General features: G+C 30.1%; 1 protein-coding gene across 1 annotated transcript in view; it reads left to right on the top strand.

Moving 5' to 3' along the window:
* The window catches only part of LOC132944538 (transcription factor Sp9), a 71,139-nt gene that overhangs the window by 37,594 nt on the left and 8,789 nt on the right, over positions 1 to 24,756 (top strand). The window contains exon 2 of the mRNA XM_061013944.1: positions 24,421 to 24,492. Coding sequence (XP_060869927.1) covers positions 24,421 to 24,492 — 72 coding nt within the window. The remainder of the gene's footprint in view (positions 1 to 24,420; positions 24,493 to 24,756) is intronic.

Below are 24,756 nucleotides of genomic sequence, written 5' to 3'. Positions count from 1 at the left end.
CTTGTAATATAATTATTATTATTTTGATTCATTTTAATCATAATTAGGCGTTTAAATATAGGTATAGATAGGTCGTGTATACTTTATAGTGTATACTAATTATATAGATTACCTATAGTGGAAAAATAAAAATTAACTGAATGTTATACTACTTACTTTTTTTCGATTTTAACGAAAATGATTTTGGTTGTTTGGGATGAAAATAGTATTTTTTATGTTCCCGGTATGCGTTCTGCATCTATATACCTATATATTTATTGCGTAACTGCGGACCAATAAATCCAATATCCGTGAGATTAGAAGCGCACACGGAGGATACCGCCTCTGGCGCCTATAAACGATTTTTGCGCCATCTAATTTAGTTGTGTTTTTTTTTTTATCGACTGTAAAATATATAGTAGCACTTTACGATTTTAACACATTCTATTTTATTTTTGGTATACATATATAATAATCTATCGAAAAAACAAACATTTTTGATTTTATGAAAGGAATTTGGTATGATATATGATTTCTAGTTATAATATGCCTGTGACGATACAATTTGTCTATTGTGTGTTCTCTTTAAATATACACGCCCATGATGCCGACCTGTGTTTCGGGCGTTGTCCCAAGCCGCCCCTTTAACGCCGCTGCTGTTCGCAATCACTTAATAATTTCCATTACTTTTTTTTTTTTAATGAAAAGTCAATATTAAACGTGCGAATGAGTGGTAAAATATGTTCTTTCTTAATATTTCTAAAATATTTTCAATTATATTATTACTTATAAAAACAATAGAATATCAATAAATTAGCAATACTTAAATTATAACACTTCCCTATATACCTGATAATAATACAGCTGGAGAATTATGCAAATTGCGAACATATGTATAATAGTATAAAGTTAATAATATCCTCACTTAATTTTTCATAATTTAAAATATTGAGTTGTATTGCACATTTTGGATATAACCACCCACGAAAACTGAAAAGTAAATTACGGAACACAACTTTTTATTTGTACCTACTATATCTGTTTAAAAACCCGGACAATAAGCTTATATAAAATAAAAAATTATGGTAAAAATTGTCTCCAAGATATTAAATTATACGGATATCGCTTTGACAACAATTATAGGTACGACAAAAAAATACTTTAAATGGTGAATAGGCGTCATATAATATTTAAAGAATAAAATATATGACCCCCCTTTTTTTCCAATAATAAAGACAAATTGTTGGCGACAAGTTTCACTATAGTCTTAAACTCTTAATTCTTAAATGGGATGAATACTTCACTCGTAACATACAATAGTCAATGATCATATTATAACGTATGTAATAATTTGCGATACGCATTCGATCCAAGAGGTGTTATGTACGACTCAGTAAAATTCACCTGTTAAACCGGTCGACACTTTGCATGTAATCAAGGATGTGGATCACTCGGTGACTATTTATGCATACATATACAGTATGTGATGATCCCGTTGTTCATCAAGTAAATAACACGATAAATTATAAGTCAACGACGAATCGGCCGAAAGAACACAAGACCTGGCCCCGTCTGCATCACAACGTGCAAACGTTGCAAACTGGCAAATGGCAGCAGATATCCAAATTTTGGAAATTGTACAAATAAAATGAACGAGTTTTGTAGAACACATAAAACTACATGAATTTACATTGCCATATTATATAGATCTAATATAGTTTACCTAAACAAAATTTTTTTAAATATGATTTTATTACATTTATAGGCATAAATTACAGTATATATACGACATTGACAAATTTTAAATAGTTTTAATAGTTGCGTAATGGATACAAAGCGTACTTATAGGTACCTACTGTGTTCATTAATTTTTTATATTTATACTAATATTACATTATTTATACAATTTATAATACATTTATAGATACCTAATATGTATACAGTTATGTCTATACAAACCTAATACCTATACTTATATTCTAATATATATAATGGATTTTAATTTAAATTTTTTTTGACCAAAGACCATGTACAATAAATTACATAAAACGGTGTTCCGTGTTTATAAATACCTAATACAATATATAAGAAGGCTATTTTACGGTACCTGTACAACAGCTTATAATCATGCGGCAGGTTTAATTGTTATAAACCTTGTAAGTGCGGTACTGAGATGATTTCGCTTTTGTTTTTCGAAAATTAATTAATAATTTTTTTTTAAAGGTGCGTAGAACGCCGGTTTGTGGGACTAATCAAAGTGGTGGTTATATAGTGTGGGTGTAGTAAACGACTAATTATTGTTGAGCCAATGAAACGGCAAGACTCGTTTAAACCGTCTTTCCTTTTTTTTTTTTAACACGGTATATAGATACATTTTTTTTCATAAGCCTGATTTTTATTAGTAATACTGCACCAGTCTTAAACGAAATCTCGACAAGTCTACAAGTTCGCGGGTTTCACGTGATTGTTTTTTCCCTCCAAATATTCATGTATAGTTGTAGTAGTGTCATACACACATGCACACACACACACACACACGCGTACACATATATATATAAAATACTAGTGCGTATAATCGATTGTCGAAATGACCACACTTGACATGTCGTATCCGTATAGCAGTTATCATTTAGCCGAGAATTGCAACGCATTGTACTGTGAAAAAGTAAGAGTAATAATATTTATAAATTCAATAGTATAATTATGTAGGTAATCGTACATCTGAACACAACCATGTTTATTAAAATAGGTTTTTAAAAATGGTATACCTATATGTTTGCCCTTTGGTGATTTTAGGTATATTATACAATTATTTATTTTAAGTGTACATCACGATTATATTTAAGTTTAAAACTGTATTAATTATTTGAGATACACAGCTGTATAAATAAAAAATAAAAGTACAGTTGATATAGGTTCTCTAAATCAAGTATCATCAATAAGTACATTTAGTAAATACAATATATACTCTAATATCATATATAGATGGTATATACAATATAGATTAGGTATATTATATTGTATAATAGTGTATATCGAAATTATAGTTACCTACTAACTTTTGTTAACCTCTGTGCATAAATTAACCCGTACTGAATATTTGAACTATAGGCATACTAAAATATATATATATATACCTATACTTATAGGTACTAGGCAGTGGCGCAGCCAGGATTATGAAATGGGGGGAGGTTAAGTATAAATTAAACCAAGTTTTCGACAGTTTTCGGGGAAATAATGTCAAAGTGAGGAGGAGGTTAAAAACCCAAAACCCCTCTGGCTACGCTACGCTGGTGTAGTGTATAGTGTATTATATAAATTATGTAGATGTATATTTTAGTATTTGTGTAAAATGTTAAATAATTATTATAAATGAAACTCAGAATAATGTTTATTAATATATTATACGGGATATCTATATTATTTAAATATTTTTAAAATAGAACTAATGACAACTAAATATTTTATGGTTGATAATAAACCTATAATTAATACAGCAAAAAAAAAAGATATTCTTATAATAGATCTTAAATAACTATTAAGTATATTAAACTATTAAAATGTATTTATTTTTGTGAACTCAGTCAGATTAATCATCGCAGTAGAATTCCTAAGATTCACTTTACCTAAATAAATAAAGCTTCTTTATGGAAAAAACGTGTTTCTTAAACGTTTACTATAAACTTTTTAATAATCAAAATAAAATTTAGAATTAAATAGATTATTTAAAAAATATCAGCAATAATACAATTAAAAAAACTAGTTTTTTATTTTAGCTTTTATTACTTATTGGTTATTATAGGTTATTTGTATAGACTGTAAAAAATTATATAAAAGTAAATTACTTGTGAATTTAATAACTCATTAAATCGTGTTTTTTTTTTTAATTCCAGCAACTATTATAAAATAATATTAACATTGATTGAATTTTTAATCGAATTTTGTTTCTATTATTACCTCATAAGTAATAACTCATAAATTACATGTATACATCATTACAACGATTATTATAGATATTAACAAGAATAAACTCACATTTGCAGTATATACCTACCTCTAATGCAGTGTATATCAGTTATATCTATAATAAAAGACTAAACGTCCTTATAATTTATATCGGTATTGTAAATATTTTCTTTAAAGAATCCTTTTTTTATTCCAATAATATTATAACCTAATCGTATAGGTATATGCAAACTATAATACTATTTCATATTTTGTCTATTTATTTACCTTTCGTTAATACTTAGTTTGGACAATTATTTGACACTGTTAAAAACAAGTGCACACAATGAAATGGATAAACAGCGGGTGTACCTATTATATACTATATAGGTATACAATATAAACTTATAAGGTATTAATAATAATATTTTATGTATATACTATAAAATATAAATATACAACCAGTTATTGTGATTTGTGAACAATGTTTTGCGTTTGGCTCACTGGCAAGAATCAGTACAAAACCTATCATATACCTATTGGATATTATATATCGGTACCTATACCATACCTATGTATAATATATTTATTAATGTTTAATATACTCCTACACTCGTCGTATATATATTGTGTCATAATATAAGTACCTACATTGTGGCGCTTTGATATTATAATATATTTCCTAGAATATAATATAAAGTGATAAATTTATAATTTTTTTTTTTATAATAATTTATAATATCAACATTTTTTTATTTCAAATCGTTCATGTGCACGTAAATAATTATACATATGTTTATGAACCTATATAATAGTTATTACTCTATATTTGCAAATGATCGATTGAAATATTAAAGTTTACCGTTCTCGGATAATATATACGTGCATATTATTATATACCTACACTGCGCCGCGTGCAGTATATGCGTGAACTAAACGGGCATATTAAATTATATTTATGGGCTCATAAAACTGAAATCAGTCGCGGCCTTGTTTATGCACCGATGAAATTTATGACGCTAGCTCATTAACCCCCCTATCCTCCACCCTTATACACAACCATTGAGCTCCCCAAATTCTCTCATATCCTCTTAAGTTTTGATAGAATATAAATCAACACGCGCGCACCAGATAGTACATTGTCAAAGCCTTTTTTATATACATAATGTATTACGTATATAAATTAATAATTTTTAAATTATTAAATCTATTTGCAAAACCATAGAATTTGATTAACTATATAGGTACCCATATATTATATAGGTAATAGGTATAGGTACATTTATATTTTATCATTACTATATAACACAATATATAATATACAAACATATATATTTACTCCTTAAGGCTTATAAACTTTAGACTTCATATTATTCATTTTACATTTTGATACTATAGGTATTTTTAAAAAAAATGTCTGTAAAAGTATTATTTAAGCACAGCTCTGCAGTTGTGCAAACAAATAAGCGTTTACCTACCTGTTTAATTGTGTACCCGATGACAGCAATATTGTATCTATATTGTAACTTGTAAGTCTATAATTTTACTAAACCACAATAAGTTGTAGTTATATACGTATAATATATAATATATATATAGGTATATTTTAAAATTACTCTAATCGAAAACTGAAGGTTATGTATTACGTATATCCTAAACAATATAATAATTGTATTTTTAAAGTAATGATGTTAGCGTATTGTATTATGGTATTTTCTTAGAACATTTTGTAATTTGTTTATGTTCCTTATTACGTTTATTGTAGGATACAATTTTTGTTTTTAAAAATATATAAGAAAATAAAATTAAAAAGAAAAAATAACGATACAAATTATTTTATCACTAATTATAACCTATAACAAACACAAATTAAAGTTTTTGTGTATTTTGATCATTGATGTATAATGTTTTCACGAAATAACAGTTTTTAAGTTTTCAGTTATAATATGTATTTTTTAAATAAGCAAAAAATTATAAGTTAATATGTTGCTTTATTTTATCAAGTTAAAAATAAAAATTATAATAATATAAAGAGTTTTAAATTATAAAATAATTAAAAACTGAAAGTTATATTTATATAGCAAATTATTTTTGTTCTGCTGTCTACAAATAACTGCCCACTATTATACAGTATAAATATAGGTACGTGTTCGTAAAATTCAACTACTTTTGTTATATAAGTGCCCTTCAATATATATTTAAATTTTATGACAAATAAGATGAGCTACCTATATAATAATATAATATAAGATATAGTATTTAATATTTATGTGTTCATTCAAATTTACTGTACATATTAGACATGCATTTTTATTGTCCTAAGAATGTATATTTAATTAAATCACGTAAATTGGTCACTTCCTATGTACCTACCCTATAATATTATGATGTTTTGATAAGTGTTAACTAGGCAGTATATAGAGTTAAATGTACCTAGTCATTCATTAATGTTTTGACAAGACGATGACAAATATTATATTCTTTGATTACATTTCGAGACCCACATCCGGTAAGGCATTCTAAATGCATAATAATAATAAATATGATATAAATACTTTATACTATAGCTCTACATATGGTAATAAAAAATACTATAATAATGACGGTTACTTTGTTCATTTCCGTTTTGGAAGTATATAATATGTATATATAAGTACAAATGACTACAAATGGCCATCATATTATATTTGGGCTTCATCTGACGTGGGCGAAATACTTTTCGGATCGCATTTGGCGGGTGGCGCGTGTGTATATATAGTGTCGATTTCTGCTGTATTTGACACGACGACTTTTCACTTTAGAGCACACACACATACTTATATAAAAGGCCATGGTACCATATACGTATGCTGTCTCCAGGTTATAGGTTAAGTTGTATGTACTCCAGTGGAGTTCCTGCACCAATTTATACGAGGGAATGGTAACTTAAATATATAGGTAATAGTGTAATACGCTATATAATATACAGTATACACATATGATTAATTTTACTTCAGAAAAAAATAGATTATATGGCGGGGAGATTCAATGTGTCATTAAAATTGCACAAGATGGCAGCTTTGAGTTTCAAATTTTCCAACTATATAGTACTTTGTCATACTACGCTATTATTATGGGTGCACCAAGGGCCAAGGAGTTTACTTGAATTTTATAAAAATTCATATTTACAGTGCAAATACGGCAAAAAATTAGTTCTAATTTATATATTAGTATATTATATCTATATTAATATGGGTATAAAAAATATTCTATCCATCTTTCACCTTTGAATATATATAAATTATACCACAATCATAGAGCTTCAAGTGATTAATACCTTTAAATGTGTTATAATTTTTTAATTTATTTAAATGCAATGTAATATGTATAGGTGACACGTATAAGAGGCGTTTTACCTTGACGCACCCTCGGCACGTAATCTTCTGAAATCGTAAAGTGATGAGTCGAAAATATTCGTAGCAGAAGATAATTTTCACCGAAATGTGGTCGCATTACATAAAACTTATAGGTATAGTTCACGGTTATAGCCGCTCTCGAATACCGTACAATTTTTGTGTTTGGTTTTACATTTGTCTTTGTGAGTAAAAAGCTAGAAAATGTAATACAAGATCCCTCTCGTACCTACGTTGTACTTTAAAAATATCAAAATACTTAAAATTAAATTTACTATACAGCAGGCGACTTGTCTGTTTTTTTTAGGAATTTACTCATGTATATATAGCTAATACTGGCATAATGTTTTACCTATAAAATATATAGTGTTTATCTCATATAATTGGTTATTTTTTTATACTGATACCTACCAATAATATAAACGTTTATACTATATATGCTGTAACTGCAAAATACCGCAACTTTAAACCTACTAGGTATATTATATTTTAAATGTCTAACTACACCTATCTACTTCCTACTTCTACAATATAATTACATTCGTATAAACTATGAGATAATGTAAAAACGTTTTGTAAGCACGTACCTATGTCGTATTTAGGTATAATAATATTCGATTAAAATTTATAATGGCTATATAGTTTATGTTACAAATAATAATTTATTATTGATTGGTGTATATTATATACATATAAACATATATACATACACTAATTTGTTCGGTCATTAGGTTAATCCTCGTGATTCACGCCCCCGGGCCATTTTTTGTTTTTGGCAAAAAAAAAATCTCCTAAGCCCAGTCGACTCGTGTATATAGATAAAACTCGTCTATCATTAGCGCGGCGGCGTGTATTACGATGTAATAATGGTCAGTTATGTAGGAGGTGTGAGTGTGTGTTAAAATGCGTTCAATTAGTCAATATATAATATAATATTTAGTATACACATACCTATACCTAGTTGTATTTATACACATCGCGGGGCGCCTTGTCAAATATAAGTCCAATGTGCTCTTTCTTCGTATTATTATTTTAGTTTCGTATACGCACTCATAATATACATATGTACATATACCTACTATGTTATTATATAATATTATGAACACATCCAATAACTATACGTACCTATATATATATATACGTATAAGCGTTATAGCGCACACCCATTTAAATATATACACTCGGTGCTTAAAAGTACTCCGCCCCGCGTTATATGCATCGCGGACCGCTCGTGTATATATTATATGCATAATGTGTATTTATATATAATATAATATATGTATAATGTGTATATAGATACATCGTCGCGCCCCGTCGGCAGCCGTCAGCGTTTCCCTAATAATCGGATATTTTTACGCACCTCGCCAAGTTAAACGCGCTCGCACGTGTCACCTCCGGTAGCAATCCGTTACCGCAATCCTGTCAAAAATTGCCTATTGTCTACGCAACTGTAATAATAATAATAAAAATAAAAACAACAATAATAGTATAATACATGTACTTACTATACTTACGTTATACCTGTAATACACGCCGTATAGTCTATATACCTAATAGGTTGTAATTTCAGTGGACTGTGCAGGTTTGCTTACGCCATGCAGTCACAATATATATTCAGCAGAATGGAATGGGCTGAATGCGTTGACATTTTCATGTCATTATAATTTGGACAGAATAATTTAATTTTGTTTGCAAATTAAAGATTTTACATTTTGATTTGGTACCTGCATAGAAAACCTTGTTATATGTTCGGCATGGTACAAATAAATTTTAAATTACAATAATTATATAGGTAACTTTTATAATATTATATATTCTCAATTATTATCGTGTCCAATGATTTCTATAATACAATTTTATTTTTATACATGATCTGATGATACATATCTGTGAAACAAATTGCACTTCAAATCCAGAAATGAAATATATAATGGTCTTTTTTTTTATGTTTATATGTAATAATATTACCTATAGGTATACCTATAGTATATTATAGGTAGTACCTACTTATCACTGTTATGATAGGCAAGTACAAATAGTTTTATAGTGCAATAAATGTCGGCTAAAATATTGCTCTTACTCTAGTATAGTACCCAGTTTGTCATTTTAGACCAAGCACCTTATTCATTTATGAACGCTTTAACCAAAAGTCATGCTTTATTATCAACAAAATAATAAGAGCATGGTATAGTACCTACTTATATAGAATTGTTTATCAGATGTACAAAAACAAACTAAACACTACACAGCACATGCAGGTATATATGGTATTACTGTTTAAGTATGTTTATATAAATCATATCAACATTTATTTTTTCAGGATTAAAATCTTAAGTTTTTTGACTGGTGTTCTTTGCAGTCGTCACATATATAGGTACCTGTATTGTTATTTATCTTCGAATTAATTTTAGATAGTTAGTTTATATTGTGTATAGTTGTATATACGCATATACTATAAATCCATATGGGAATATTAGGAGGTACCTACAATATATAAATCATTAGTCATAATTTTAGAAAATTAAACTATATTATATAGGTGCCTATATTATACTAGAATTTGAATACATAATATATACATATACTATAGTATACTATCGTTATAAAACGAGGCCTTGATATAAACATTTTGTTGAACCTCCAAGATAGGTACTATAGTAAATCATATTATATACATTCCCATCCGATTACCGCTGTCTGAAATTTTTATGCGTAGAGACGTAGAGTACCTATATACCTATATAACACAGTTTTACGGGGTGGTTATATACAAATTACACCTACTATATATTACTATGTTTAGTTTTTGGACAGAAGTCGAATCACGCGTGCACTACTTCAGCAGATTTTGACTTAGACCACGTGTCCATGTACCTATTTATATATACCATATATTAATTTGTATATATATATATATATAACTATAACTAGTTTGTACCTATATACACTATTTAAAATATATATATACACATTGTCTACGCATTATAAATACCTATTATATCTTTTATACATATACATATATAGCTGGTAGTGGCGTCATTTTTAAAACAAATGAAACGGCCAGTTGAAACGCGACGCTCGAGTTCATGATGTTATACATAATATGTATATATATACGTCGGTGTTTTTAATATATTTAGTTTGTTAACGACAGTCGATTTTTCCACGTCTCGTATTTAGCACCCACCACCAACCAGCCGCTGCAGGACGTGCACGAATGGCCAAAAGTAGAAAACCACTATACATATATAGGTACATAAATACTTGTGATGTTGTGTATTTATCAGTACCTACCCATATTATTTATATTTTTTTACCCATGTTTATTCATTTTTCTCTCTGACTTGTCCAAACAATTCGTGCTCCTCCTTTATTTTATATATAATATATTAAACATCTCCGTCGTTATACAATATATAGGTACCTAATGCGTGTGTTACCACTGCTGCAGTATATAAATACTATACGACTTGCGCATGTACATATATATATGTATTATGTATACGTGATCTGGGAAATTGATTACATGAAATTAATTTCGTCAGCGCGCGGCGTATATATCTATATAGTTACATTATGAAAACACGAAAATTAAATATGCTACACAGAGTGTATATATACATGTATAGACGCAAGTACATTTGTATATACGTGCAGTGCAGTGTTTGTGTGTATCGTGTACACAGTATATAGATAAACACAATGTGGGTGGTGCCGTGTGGTGGGGTGTAGTGGTGGAGATAACAGGGGAGGTACCAGAAAGCGCCTAATGTTTGGTTAACGAGCTTGTGTCTGTATCTGTGTGTGTGCGTCGAATATATATGCTACGACGGTGGCGCCTTTGGGTCGTATCATTAAGCCGACGACGACGAAAGATCGCTGAAAAATCGGTTCTGATGCAGACACGACCGCTGCTGCAGAGGACAAATGATTTCCTCCTTGATGGCGGTATATTTTTTTCTTTTCCGTCTATATATAATATATATATATTATTCTCTCCCCTCTCGCGATCACTCCGTCCGGCTGCCAGTCTGTCTGTTTATTCTCTCATTCATTTTGTGTACGTACAGATACTGCAGAGTCCGGTACTACGTGCCGGTTGATCTATACATCGAACCCATTACAACAGAAATACAGAAGAACAAACCCAACCGGTTTAATGTGCCTTAAATATAGGGGTAGCGGAAATTGCAATAGAAATTTGGTCTGTGGCTGCTCTCACACTGTTCCACTCACACACACACACACACACACACACACACTGCACATTAATAATATATATGTAGGTGCCTACTATACACATTGTAAAATTCAATTGGCCAAAAACTCGTTAAACACACGGTCTCGTCATTAAATACTCAATTATATAGCTTCTTCATTTTTTGTTATTATATCATCATCATTACCATCAACATTTTTTAGTTTTCAGTTTTTAACTTAAACTATATTGCGTCTCTATAACATAGTTTTCTATACATTTGGTCCGTATCTGTGATGAATTATAATCGTGTAAGAAATAAAACAAATTCAACGAACACTTAAATATTGTAACTTTTAAATTATGTACTTATCCTAAGATACATACATTCCTCACATAGGTATATACTTTAACGTTCATTATTTATTACATTATTTCAGTATAGGTACTTATAGATATATAGATAAGATATGATATATATTTGAATTTTTCTCACAATATATGGGTAAAAACTAATTTCTTAGAAAACGGTAATAATTGTTTTTTTTCCTTTAATTATTTTTGTCATTGAAGGTGTTGTTTAATAACTATACGCATTACATACACCGGTATTAAAACAATTTTTTTATAGAATACGCCTTAATTTTATAACCTTTTATAAATGGTGTAAATAATGGATGTGAAACTATGTATGTACCTTCATAAAACGCGCGTATATAGGTATATACTATATATATATATTCGAATAAATGTCTTATTTAAATATAATGTTCACGAGTGAATAATTATATCTTATACTTGCATAATTAGGTAGATATATATTGTATAGGTATATATCGTAGAATTAATATAAAAATAAATTATCTGCAGTGTAAATGTATAAGTATGAGTATAAGTATAAACATATTTATCATATTTATACATACTTCCTGCACATATAGAGCGTATAGATGAACAAGTAAACACTAAACAACAGTTAATATTCGTTTTACAATTTTAAAAATGCTTTGTATAATGATTAAATTATTGAGTTAAACTATATATAGGTATAACTAATATAATTTAAACACTTAAATATAATACATATAGCACCTAAAATTAACATACCACATAGATATAGTGCATATGATACCTAAATATGATTAGGAATATGTATACAAGTCTGGGAACACTATTTATAGTAATATATACATATATATATATTATATAATAATGGACATTAATAAATATATGCTAGTATATTATAGTAGGTATGTATTTTATAAGTCATAATATACTATACATTAGTATATATTACCAATAAATTAGCATCCATTATTCATTTTAATTTTCTTATATTTTTTTGACTATAATGACTAATGATATGGTCGGTAAACCGAATGATAACAGATATAATAATTAAGCAGCGTAAATTACTATAAACATCGAGATTTTTGCGATAGTTGATATAACAAATGATTAATGATGGTTTGTTTACGCCCAAAGAAAATAATATATGCCTCGCGTGAGCGTTTCTATAACTTTAAATTAATTTGATGCGAAAATTCAAACATAGGTATTTAGCCATCATTTTGGTACCTATGTATTTAATAGCGGTCGTGGATCATATTATAAATTGCATTGTTTGTAGACCTAGGTGTAATATAGGTAGGTACTGCAGTTCGGTCTATGATGGTTACGGTTTTTAACTAGTGTATATAGACGAAGTGAATTAAAGTAGAATATCACACACCTATTTATACAATCATATCAAGAACATTCAATTTTATATCTGCAAGTGCAATTTTCTGTAATATAACGCTTATTCGCTGTTCATGTTGATGACATTCATCTCTGCAGTCGTATTTGCTGAACAGATGTATATTGATCAGTGGATCACTTAAACACAATATACAACAACGAGGGTCTTTATATATACCTATATATATACGCATAAACGTTATATGTATTATCATAATATACAAAATACAGCTATATATATATTGTATATTACCTAAACATATTTACGTTTAAATATGCGTAATATAAACACTTTATAGTACCTATATATACTACCTATACTTAGTATTAATATAGGTATAGCACTGCATATTATAGACATATGAATATAATATTATATAAATAGGTATACGCACGTTATCAGTGCCAAAGATTTTTTGTACACGAGTATACCTATGTAGGAGTACCTATATTAAGTGTTTTGATAATAGATTTATATATTTTGTTAACGGTGTATATATGCGTGTACAGTTCGAGAGTATTAGAACTACACAGGCTTTGCACAATTTCGTAAAATCAACATAGCTATATAATATATACGTCTAAAGGTACCTACTATATATACCTACTTACCAATATCTAAATCAAAATTATTATATTCATACTTACATCAAAAAGACAATACATTTCAATGCATTTGTTATTCTTATCCTTATATCTATAAATATAGGTAGGTATACTATATTATGTCTATATGTATATATTATATACCTAAGTGAGTAGTGACAATGTTCACGCTAATGCGCGTATTACGCAATATAATAATACACGTGTACCTCAGCACGTGTTGCAAAATCGCACTGCAACTTATATAAACATAATCCGTATATAATATGTACATTATACCATATGGTATAGTTTTACGATATACCAGCAACCAGCTATATATGTACGCCTATACGCATTGCTGGCCGCAATATTATATATTTTATATCGGTTATAACAATTGGAAAGACCACCTACTAAGGGTGCCGGGTGGGTTATTTTCAGGGATGGGAACATGTGCAGCAGAGTTTTCAAAATATTTTTTTTTTTGAAGCATGCTATAAAAATTAAACATTTAAATATTGTTTATGATTTGTTTTAAATCTTTCATATACCTAATAGTTATAAGTACCATTATGCAATTAAAATCAAAACGATTTTATCCGAATACCTATATACTATATGTAATTGTAATATATATTATGTCTATATTTAATTAAAGGTATACCAGCTATAGGTATAATATATATTGTGTTTGGTTGATTATATATTCTCTTTAAGCGCGCCCATCACTCGGAATTTCGCCAACATCTATTATAACACGTTAAACCTGCAAGTAGAATATTATACAACTATACTATAATACAATATATTATATAGTTAAATGTAGTGGATATATTAAAATATTTAAAAATCATAAAATTTGTTCACAATAAAATACGACATGTATATAGTATATAGTGACCGCGCGTGTATAATATACTGTACCTAGGTTAGCTGTACCTATACAGTATACCGCGTGACCGGATCCGTCCGAACGATATTGACAGGCGTCGGCATCCGTCAAAAGCGTATAGCTATAACAATTTACCTACATAATATAGATATAAGATATTATTATGTGTATATATTGTACATAATATAATAATATTTATAGCGTAAAATAAAATACTTTATATTAACGCATATATTATTGTGTTATACACTACAAATGCATGCGCGGCCACAAGTACCTACGCGTTGAATATTATTGTTATTACTATTGTGGTGTATAGGTACCTAACTATATACCTGCCTATCTACCTGTAATATACCTAAGTACGAGTTTAATACATACACACGCTTTGTGTATATACCCCGGTATAATATCTTATAATAATATGAAAATATATACAGCGTCACCGCCCAGCGCGGCAAAATGTAAAATATCGATCGTCGACCGGGCGACACCGGCGCGGCGCCACTTTCGGTGCCTCGCGCCTCCTCGTATAATACACAGTGTCGGCGGGCCCAGCGTCGTCGTCGTCGTCGCCGGTGGTGGCGGTGTCGTCGGCGGCGGTGGGGGCAAAGGAGCACCGCCGCGGTGGGGCGTGTCCCGGGCGCCCCTATTTAATTGCGGTTTACGCGCGGTCGGGTGGCGGGGAAACGCGACGACGACGCACGCCAAACGTGGGCGTGTCCGTCCATTGGCCGCCGGGACCCCGACAATCTCCGCCCACTTGTAGCGGGACGCCGCCGCCGCCGCCGACCGCCGTCCGCGTACAGTCGCTCCGATCGCGGTCCCGAACAGTCTACACACATTGCCCGTTTCGATATAATCGCACCGCGGTCTCGCGCGACGTTGTATTTTGTTGTCGTTTTCGTTTCGATTCACACAGTTTTTGATGTTTCGTTTTTCATCGGTTTTCGATTCTATTATGTTTTTCATTCGGTTTCTTCTGTCGGACGCCGTCTTACACGCGCCGGTTTGAAAAATGTACGATTTTCTTTGTCTGACAAGCGATTAAAATCCGTGTTATCTATGCCTATGATATAACACACGCATGCGTAACATAACATATTTTTTGATACAAAATTATACTATTATGACACACGTCGTAGAGTATCGTTGATTTTAAACGTCGCCGCCGACACTATTTTATTATACGAATATAATAATATATACCATATATTATGGTCGCGACCAGAACACTAATAATATTATACTGACGGACGCCGAGCACGAGCACCGCACACAATACTCACGCCACTTGCCGACCGCGGGTGACGACGTATATTATACTGTAGGTATATCATTATACTTTGATACAGTACGGGACATATACGAAAAGCACTAAAATCACACGCGAGAACAACACCATGTTGGCCGACTACCCGATATCACGCGTACCCGGTGGACCGCTTTACAACACGTCTGTGGTAAGTTCACGACAAATTTATACCTAAACTATATAGCTGTGTGATAATGAATAATTATAATGTTTACCAGTTCTCTATGTATACATTGTATATAGTATTGTGTGTCATATAATTAACGCAGAGTAATACCTACAATATTAGAAATCTATATATGTATAGAAAATTTGCTATATATACCCATGTAGGCATAAACCTACACGCTGTATATTAGATATACCTATAAAATCTTTCAATGCGTAGTTTAAAATATATACGTTTGTTATTTATATATGGGCACCTATAAAATAAGTGCAAGATAATACATCTACTTATATTATAATACAGATATAGGTAATAGGTATAGTTAAAGGTATACTGGATATAGCTATTACAGATGCACTTTCCACGCGAATAGTACCGAAGTACTTATGTACTTATATATACCTAGATAAATATATATTATAATTTATAATACCTATATTAACCATGGATGAATTTTTTTTTAATTTCCTATCAGTATATATAATAGACAATTTTAATGATAAAACACGTATTTAAATTGACTCCTGCAGTCATCGAGTTGTTAACACATTTCAAGTGCACCTAGCATGTCCATTTACATTTACAGTAGCTTCATCATCTATAATACCTATACCTAAAGAGGAGTGTACCTATACATGTATGAATATTTAAAAGAAAACCGCAGATAATCTAACGTTTTTGTTTAAGCTTTTGCGTGTAAACCTATAGGTATAGTATATAATATACTGAATTGTAGCGTATCTAATCATTAATGTATGTATAATATCTTTGTGTCTAATATGTATATATATGTGTATACCCACCTATACGCATTAAATTAATTGAATACCAATGGAACAATATAATGAACTCATTTGAAAACTGAAAAGAGAGTTAATTTATTTGATTATATTCTTCATTATATTTAATTGTTCTATCTTATATGTGGTGTAGATATATCTGCACTATAAAACCACCATAATATTATATAGGGATAGTATAAGGTATATAGCTGATGTAATGTTTACTTGAGAGTGTAGTGGTCTGCTAATACGATTATAATTAGTAAAAGGTGGCTGTATATTAATTTTAAATTATACCTAATGTATATATAGATATAATATAGGTATACAGCATGTTTTCAAAAAAAAAAATAATAATAAGTAAATGTATTATACAACGACCGATATACCAGAGAAAAACAATAGGCGATTCGTGAAATATGTGTCAGAAAATATGACGTTTATAATGTGTTTTTATACGTGTAATGTATTCTGGGTCGGCATGGGTTCAAAGGGCTACTCGACGGGGGTGCAAATCGTAAAACGAGCCTCTAAAAATTATTGTATTTTCTGGTATACCTAAAAATCGCGGTGCGTATTATTATTATGATTATTATTGTCGTCTGCAAAGAAGCCGCCTTCTCACTTCTATTATATTTATATATAATATATAAGTATATACGCAATATATACGCGCTAAATATAAAAAAAGAGAGGGATTGGAGTTTTTGTCACATTCAAATCTTGGACTGGGTCCTTATGTTATTTATTGGTTCCAATTATATACATGCGTTTATATAGATTGTTCTCGCACCCCAAAATATATTTTTAAGGGTAGTCTGTTATATTATAAAATAAACGAGGATTTTTGCACGTGGAAACCGTACACTACTGCAGCATATAATATGCTGTGTCATTTTCGTTTCTGGGAACACATTTAAATGTAATAGGTGTGAGTAAATACGCGTAATATTTTATAGAGAATGTGATGAATTTGATCGAACAATAAGTTTATCCTATTTATTTAGTATCAATGTATGTTGTATGTATAGTCACAATAAATTATCTTTATATTATTGCCGAAATAAACAGCTTATATAGACGATGAACATGTGGTGAAGTGTATACTATATACAGTATAAGGGTCCAATATAGCAGTAGGTATATGACGAATTCAAGAGCTCAATTACAACTTCCATGCATACTACCACTTTAATATACTTTAATATAATTTATGCCTACCATATTATTTTAATTGATGTGAAAGGGGTTGATTACATATTTAGAAACTAAAATATCTATCGTCCCAAAATACCCGTATCTTATAGTAATGTTGTAGTATTGGTACTAGTAATAATCCGTATATATTATTATATTTTAGGTATTATAGTGTATTACGTCAGGAAATAACTTGAATGCTATAAATCATGTGTATTTTTCGGTTTCTCTGTGTTTCATATTCCTTTTCCCCATTTTACTTGAAACGCATTATAGGTACTTACCCTACATATGGTTACATATATAATACCTATACATATTATTTGCGGCCACATAAATATTTAGTGGTGACACGTATACGCAAGAATATAGTCTAGTATACAAAACCACAAAAAGGGGTTTTACAAAAGATCTACAAAATCCTGGGTGCATACCACAAGCATGCGTATTTATATACATGTTTAGGATATTGCGTCCCGCTGATACTATATTCTGTCTCGACGGGTGTCGGCCGCCGGGTTTTAACCCTCTTCGAGATTCACTGCGTGTGCGATTGTCCTCTTATACACTCACACATATATATATATATATAGGCTCTTAGTCGGCATGGACGCTGGTCAACGTGTCATCGTGGGAAAGGGTCCAAGAAATGGTTTTTGTGTGGAAAGGACAGAAAAAAATATCGCTACTGTAGACCAACCGACCGACCGACCGACCATAAATTTTCAGTCAGATTGAATGAAAAAATAAAAACGTTTTAAAAATATATAACGCGTTATATATATATATGTGTAAAGGAACTGTTGTTATAACGGAAAAAAGATACATAAATATAGTGTGTGCGCAGGTAACGGGTTTTTCGGAAGCAGTGGGTGTCGACCGTTGACTGGCATTATATAGCCTTTATTATTATTATTATTTTTTTTACCTATAGAAAGATCTTAACCTGCCGCGTTAACCCTGTTTTTGCGTATGAACTATATAATAAAATATTACGTTTTAACGGGAAAGAATGGGTAAAGGTATACAAGGTACCTATATACAGTGCACTTCCGAGAATATATATATTATAAATATTATGTCATCAGTTAGAATGATATAGAACGTGGGAGGTTAATACCTATATTGGTACTTATATATTGTATAGTTAGGTATACAACTGCAATGTCATACTATTTGGGTTCGTATACTTACCCGTAGGCTGTACTATATATAACATATTTATATATTTCATCTTATTATATATGAGCAATACGCATCATAAAACATTTATAAGACTATGTAATTCTCCACACCTAAACAGTTTGATATCTATTATACCCCATACGAGTATAATATATGACTTTACCTATATACCAATACTTATTTATATTATTTATAACTAACTCTAACGCCCGCACATTTAAGTATATATACATTTAGGAATAATATAATATAATAGTAAGGTGTATCAACGAATATTATAATGAAACTTATATCAGTCGTTGAGTTCATTTGATATACCACAACTGCAGGTTAAAATTGAGGGTTCTATGATGTATACATATATTATATAATATATATAAATTGTTTATTACGTTGGTTAAACAACCTTCATGCGTAGATAAGATATTTACCAGTTTACTACAATTGGATAAATACGAATGACTGCAGTTGAATTATTTTCTACCATTATATAGGTATGCTCATATCAACGTTCGACATAATATATTAGTTTATGCACACAAACGTTGGCTATACAAGTGTTAAACAAAACTTGCGTATACCTACTCTATGATTATAAGCACATTACAAGTAGAATATTATATATATGCGTATCGTGTATGTTTTTTTTAAATTTAAATATATTCACGTATTATATCCTTGGACGCGCCTAATGACTTATACATATTATGAGCCAACAATTTAGATTAACATTAATAATGTATTCACACGTTACCTAATATCATTGTTACAATAAGTTAACTTATTAAAGTATTATTCAGTGTAGCGAATAATTTTCATAAATACCTTAAAGATCAGATCATTCGACATTCATATTATGATTGTTATTCATCCAAGGATGATGATTAAGTATAGGTAATGTAGACGTACCAATATGGTATATACCTATTACCTATACTATATAGGCCCTATATACTATATACTATAGTCTAAACTTTAGACTCTAAAGGTATAGATACTAAAGGTTTGAGAAACTGTTGACACTTGACAAGATATGTAGTTAAAAAATGTACATATGTATTTATAGGTTAACTAGTTATGTTAGTAGGCATAATTAACAATTATATATGATACGTAATAGCCAATAGGTTCATGTAATAATAATATATATTCATTGTAAAATTGATTTTATATTATACAGGTAAATTATGAATTGGATCAATTATACATTTCTATGTCACGAAATAATAAAATCAATAAAAGTTGTAAAGGACATATATCTTTATAATTGAAGTATATGTATAGGTAGTATATAGTAAATATTATACATATTGCATATAGTTACCTACTAATAACATTATTTATTTAATGAGTCAATATAATTCTCGTATTCATAAAACTTAAAAATTGTTTATAATTTTATAATTTTAGAAAAGTTTAATTACAAATTGTACTATGTAAAAAATAATTAGTAGAGCAAGGACATTGCATGTGTTCGCATGTATTTGCATATTTTGTCATTTTTTTTTTTTTGAGTTTTAAGGCATATTCATGATTTTAAGGTCATATTTCTATTTTTTTTAGGCCATATTCTTAAATTTGTACCTATACAACATTTTTTTTCAATCCAGATTATATTTAAATAATAATTATGGTTTAAAAAAAATCAAATCATTCCCATTGAATCGAACAAAAAGGATTTTTACATAGCTACCTAATATATAAAATAGCTTCAAAATATATTAAAAATTCAGTACTTAGTTTAAAAACATCTTCTTCTAATACCATTTTGAATAAAACATCTTTGTCAAATATAATTGACATTTAGGTATTAGTTTATAATATAATATGATTATTATATCTGATTTAATATGTTTGCGACATTATATGCGTTATATAGTGCATGCAAATTGAAAAAATCTTGCTCTAATTTTAAAATACTTAAGTAAAGCCGTATATAGGTATAATTGCTATGTAAATTATTTATTGATCGTATAAGAAATTAATAATTAGCTATTATAGATGAAAATATATTATATGGGTGTATATTCTATTTTTATATCTATTTAATAATTAATTCGATTAGGTAGCTACACCAACTTTTGAGGAAAAGTTAAAAAACAACATATACCTAATAATACATTAATTTTTATTATTTGTATAATGTAAAAAAAAAAAATCAAACTTATAATATTTATATCGCAACGCGCAATCGACGCCGTCGTTTTAATATATAATATAATACGATATTACTATGTAGGTATATATAATATAATGTAAAAAGCAAACCGTCAGAAATCGTTGCGCGGCCTCCGGACACAATAATATTATTATATCCATTGCTGGCTGATTACGCCGACACGATTTCAGACCTCGAGGGGCTGCTAATTCCCGCGATGGCCTATTGTTCAGGCCTTTGATTTTTCTTTCTTTCTTCTTTTTTTTTATTTTTTACTTTACACGCTTACTCGTACAATATTATGTATACACATTATACATATCTTTTTATTTTTTTCTACATGCGCCTCATTGTTGACGGAACGTGCGCGTTCACAGAGACGGGTTTCGAACCGCTATCAAAATAAATTGCGGTCAATAAAGACTGGAACACGGGAAACGGTGGTGGCTGCACGCGATTTTAATTCACTTTGTATAGAGAAGAAATCTGCCCCTTTTCATTCTGTTGACGTTTCGCCCGTCAAACCGTTTGACACTTGAATGCGACGGTGCAGTGCACGCGGAATCGTCTCTTTTGAACAAAAAAAAAAAAAAGAGAAGAAATAATAATATATAATACAATATAATGTAACCGCAAAAAGACTCGAATGAGATTTGACAGAATATTAAGGTCATCTTGCTCCTCTTTGAAGTGATTTCGTGAATTCCGAAATTGCAGATAAAACCCTACAGGCTGTGTACACCAATACATAATAGGTATAATACTTGACTGTGGTTATGTGCAGTTTTCGAGTGCACTATTAATACCTATATAAGTGATAACTAATAAGTAATAATATGACTAATGCAGTTATGCAACATATATTTTCATAGTAGGCAAATTTTTGCTACAATTATACAATATATATATAATATTGTATAATGTTTGATATAATTGATGGTTTTCAATCAATCGATATTCGATATATAATATTTCGTTTTGTATTTCGTTATTGTTATTGTTGTAACGACTATTTATGCATGGTGCATATGTGTAATGTGTGTTTGCATGTCTGTTGGCTATACACCGTGGGAAATCGCCTGGGGATTAATTGTTTTTAATAAACCGATTGAAGAATATATATACCTTAATCATTTCGATGATGCGTATGCGCGGTAGGACTTCATTCATAATAATGTTATATATATTTAAATAACAACTGAATCGGCCCCGAGGACATAATTAACCACGTTTTCTTATTAAAACTCGATATTTAAGTTCAACCCTATTTATAATATATGACCAGATGACTTGTATGGATGTTTCGTCAGTCGCTTCTGTTTTTCTCGTTTGTATAGTTTTTTTTTTCATTTATATTTTAATGCTGCCGGTCATAACTATACACATATAGTAAGTAGGTACATCACGTTAGAATTGAAACCAATATTAATAACTCAAAATATAATTAGAAAAAACTTAAAAATGACTCCAGGCGATTGTGTGTGAATGATAAATATTAATATAAATGTATATTGTATAATATATAAATATATATAATATATGTGTACACAATGAATATTTGCACTTGTTACAACCCATTAAAAAATATACAAAATGCTACTGTATAATATTGTTTCTACGCATATGTCCTTAAGCGACCGTTGTTTTATTTTTCTACGTTGAAGAACTAATTAAAAAATAAATATCCTTATCCATACCAGTTCTCACTCCCCGCCATAATTTCTCACGTGATCGGCCCACGGTGAGCCTTTTATATATATATACATCTGCTCGGGTACAATAATATTATTCACGAGGTGTAGCGGATGATTCGTATTATGATGTGTTATATAACGTTTTATTACTATGTATACAATATATTTTATATTGTTGAAAATGTGCAATTGCCAATTGTTATTTTGATGGTCAGTTGTTATTATAGTGCCGGTCTCTCTTATATAGCATATATGCCTACGCATTCAGCAAAAATCTGACGTTCTCAAGCTGTGCACGTGAACCCAGATCACTTTAAGTAGACGTTTCGATCCAATAAATATATTTATACGTGTTGTATGTGTCTGGCTCAGTGAGCGGCAGATTTCGAGTGATTGAAAATGGAATTTGAAAAAAAAGCATTTTATTTTCGGACCACGCGTAAATCGGTAGCCCGGCCGAAGAAAATAAATAGCCGACGAACTACTCGATATAAACCTACCTACCTACGATATTACACATCTCACACATGCGTATATATCATTATTATTATTTAATATTATACACCAACGTCTTCGGCGGAAAGAGATAGCGACTAATGCTGGACGAAAGGATTTATGACATGCGTTTTGTCCGAAACACATGTTTTTTAGCTAAAGGCGGTATCGTCGTCGAGATAGTAGTTGTGAGCCCCCATTCTTGTGTATATATATATATACACGTACCTATATGCGTTAACTTTGATGGTGTGCCGTCAAATTATTCATGTGTAAAATATGTATATTACGCCCGGAGGATGTATTAATGAACCCGTTTTTGGGACGACCTTCGTTTAACGGCACGGCCGCCGCTCTTGGTCGTTGTCGCGTTTCCGAAAGACGCTTAGCTGTCGCAAATGTCGTCACTTGGTGCATTTTGTAAACGCATATACATAATATTATTATAATTGAAGCGCAAGGAAGAGTGATCTATATATTTCCAGGAATAATGATTGAAAAACATTTTACACTTTCATATATAATATGTTACAGAATAATATATTTATTACGTATCGTGTAAGCGAAATGTTTTATAATAATATTATATTATATTATGATATGTCCATATATTACATGTTTTATAGTTTTATAGTTATAGAATTCGTTATGCACTTCGCTAATCGTTTTATTATTCGATGTGTGTTTACAGGTTCCTGATTTCCAAAGCGCCCTAACTGGCAAATCTTGCAATGAAGGATGGCCCACCGAACAAGAGATAATGGTGAGTCGCCCCTTTCCTCGTATATACATTTTTTGTTTTTAATTTAGCCGCCGTTTTTCGATTAGGCTGCCGGTAGAAAATGGATTTTAAACGCGTATACCCATCACTAAGAGCCCCGGGCTTGTATAATGAGAGTAGTAAAAACACTCTGTACGCATTATATATATTATATACATGTTATATATATGTTGTATAGAGAGACAGAAAAAGAAAATTATAAAAACCGCTTCATCACGGACTGTCGGTGTCGAATCTTTGAACCCT

Source organism: Metopolophium dirhodum, chromosome 5 (genome assembly GCF_019925205.1).
Source record: "Metopolophium dirhodum isolate CAU chromosome 5, ASM1992520v1, whole genome shotgun sequence".
Lineage (NCBI taxonomy): Eukaryota > Metazoa > Arthropoda > Insecta > Hemiptera > Aphididae > Metopolophium > Metopolophium dirhodum.
The sequence above is the reverse complement of the archived record's forward strand: the minus strand, read 5'-3'. Positions and strand labels throughout refer to the sequence as shown.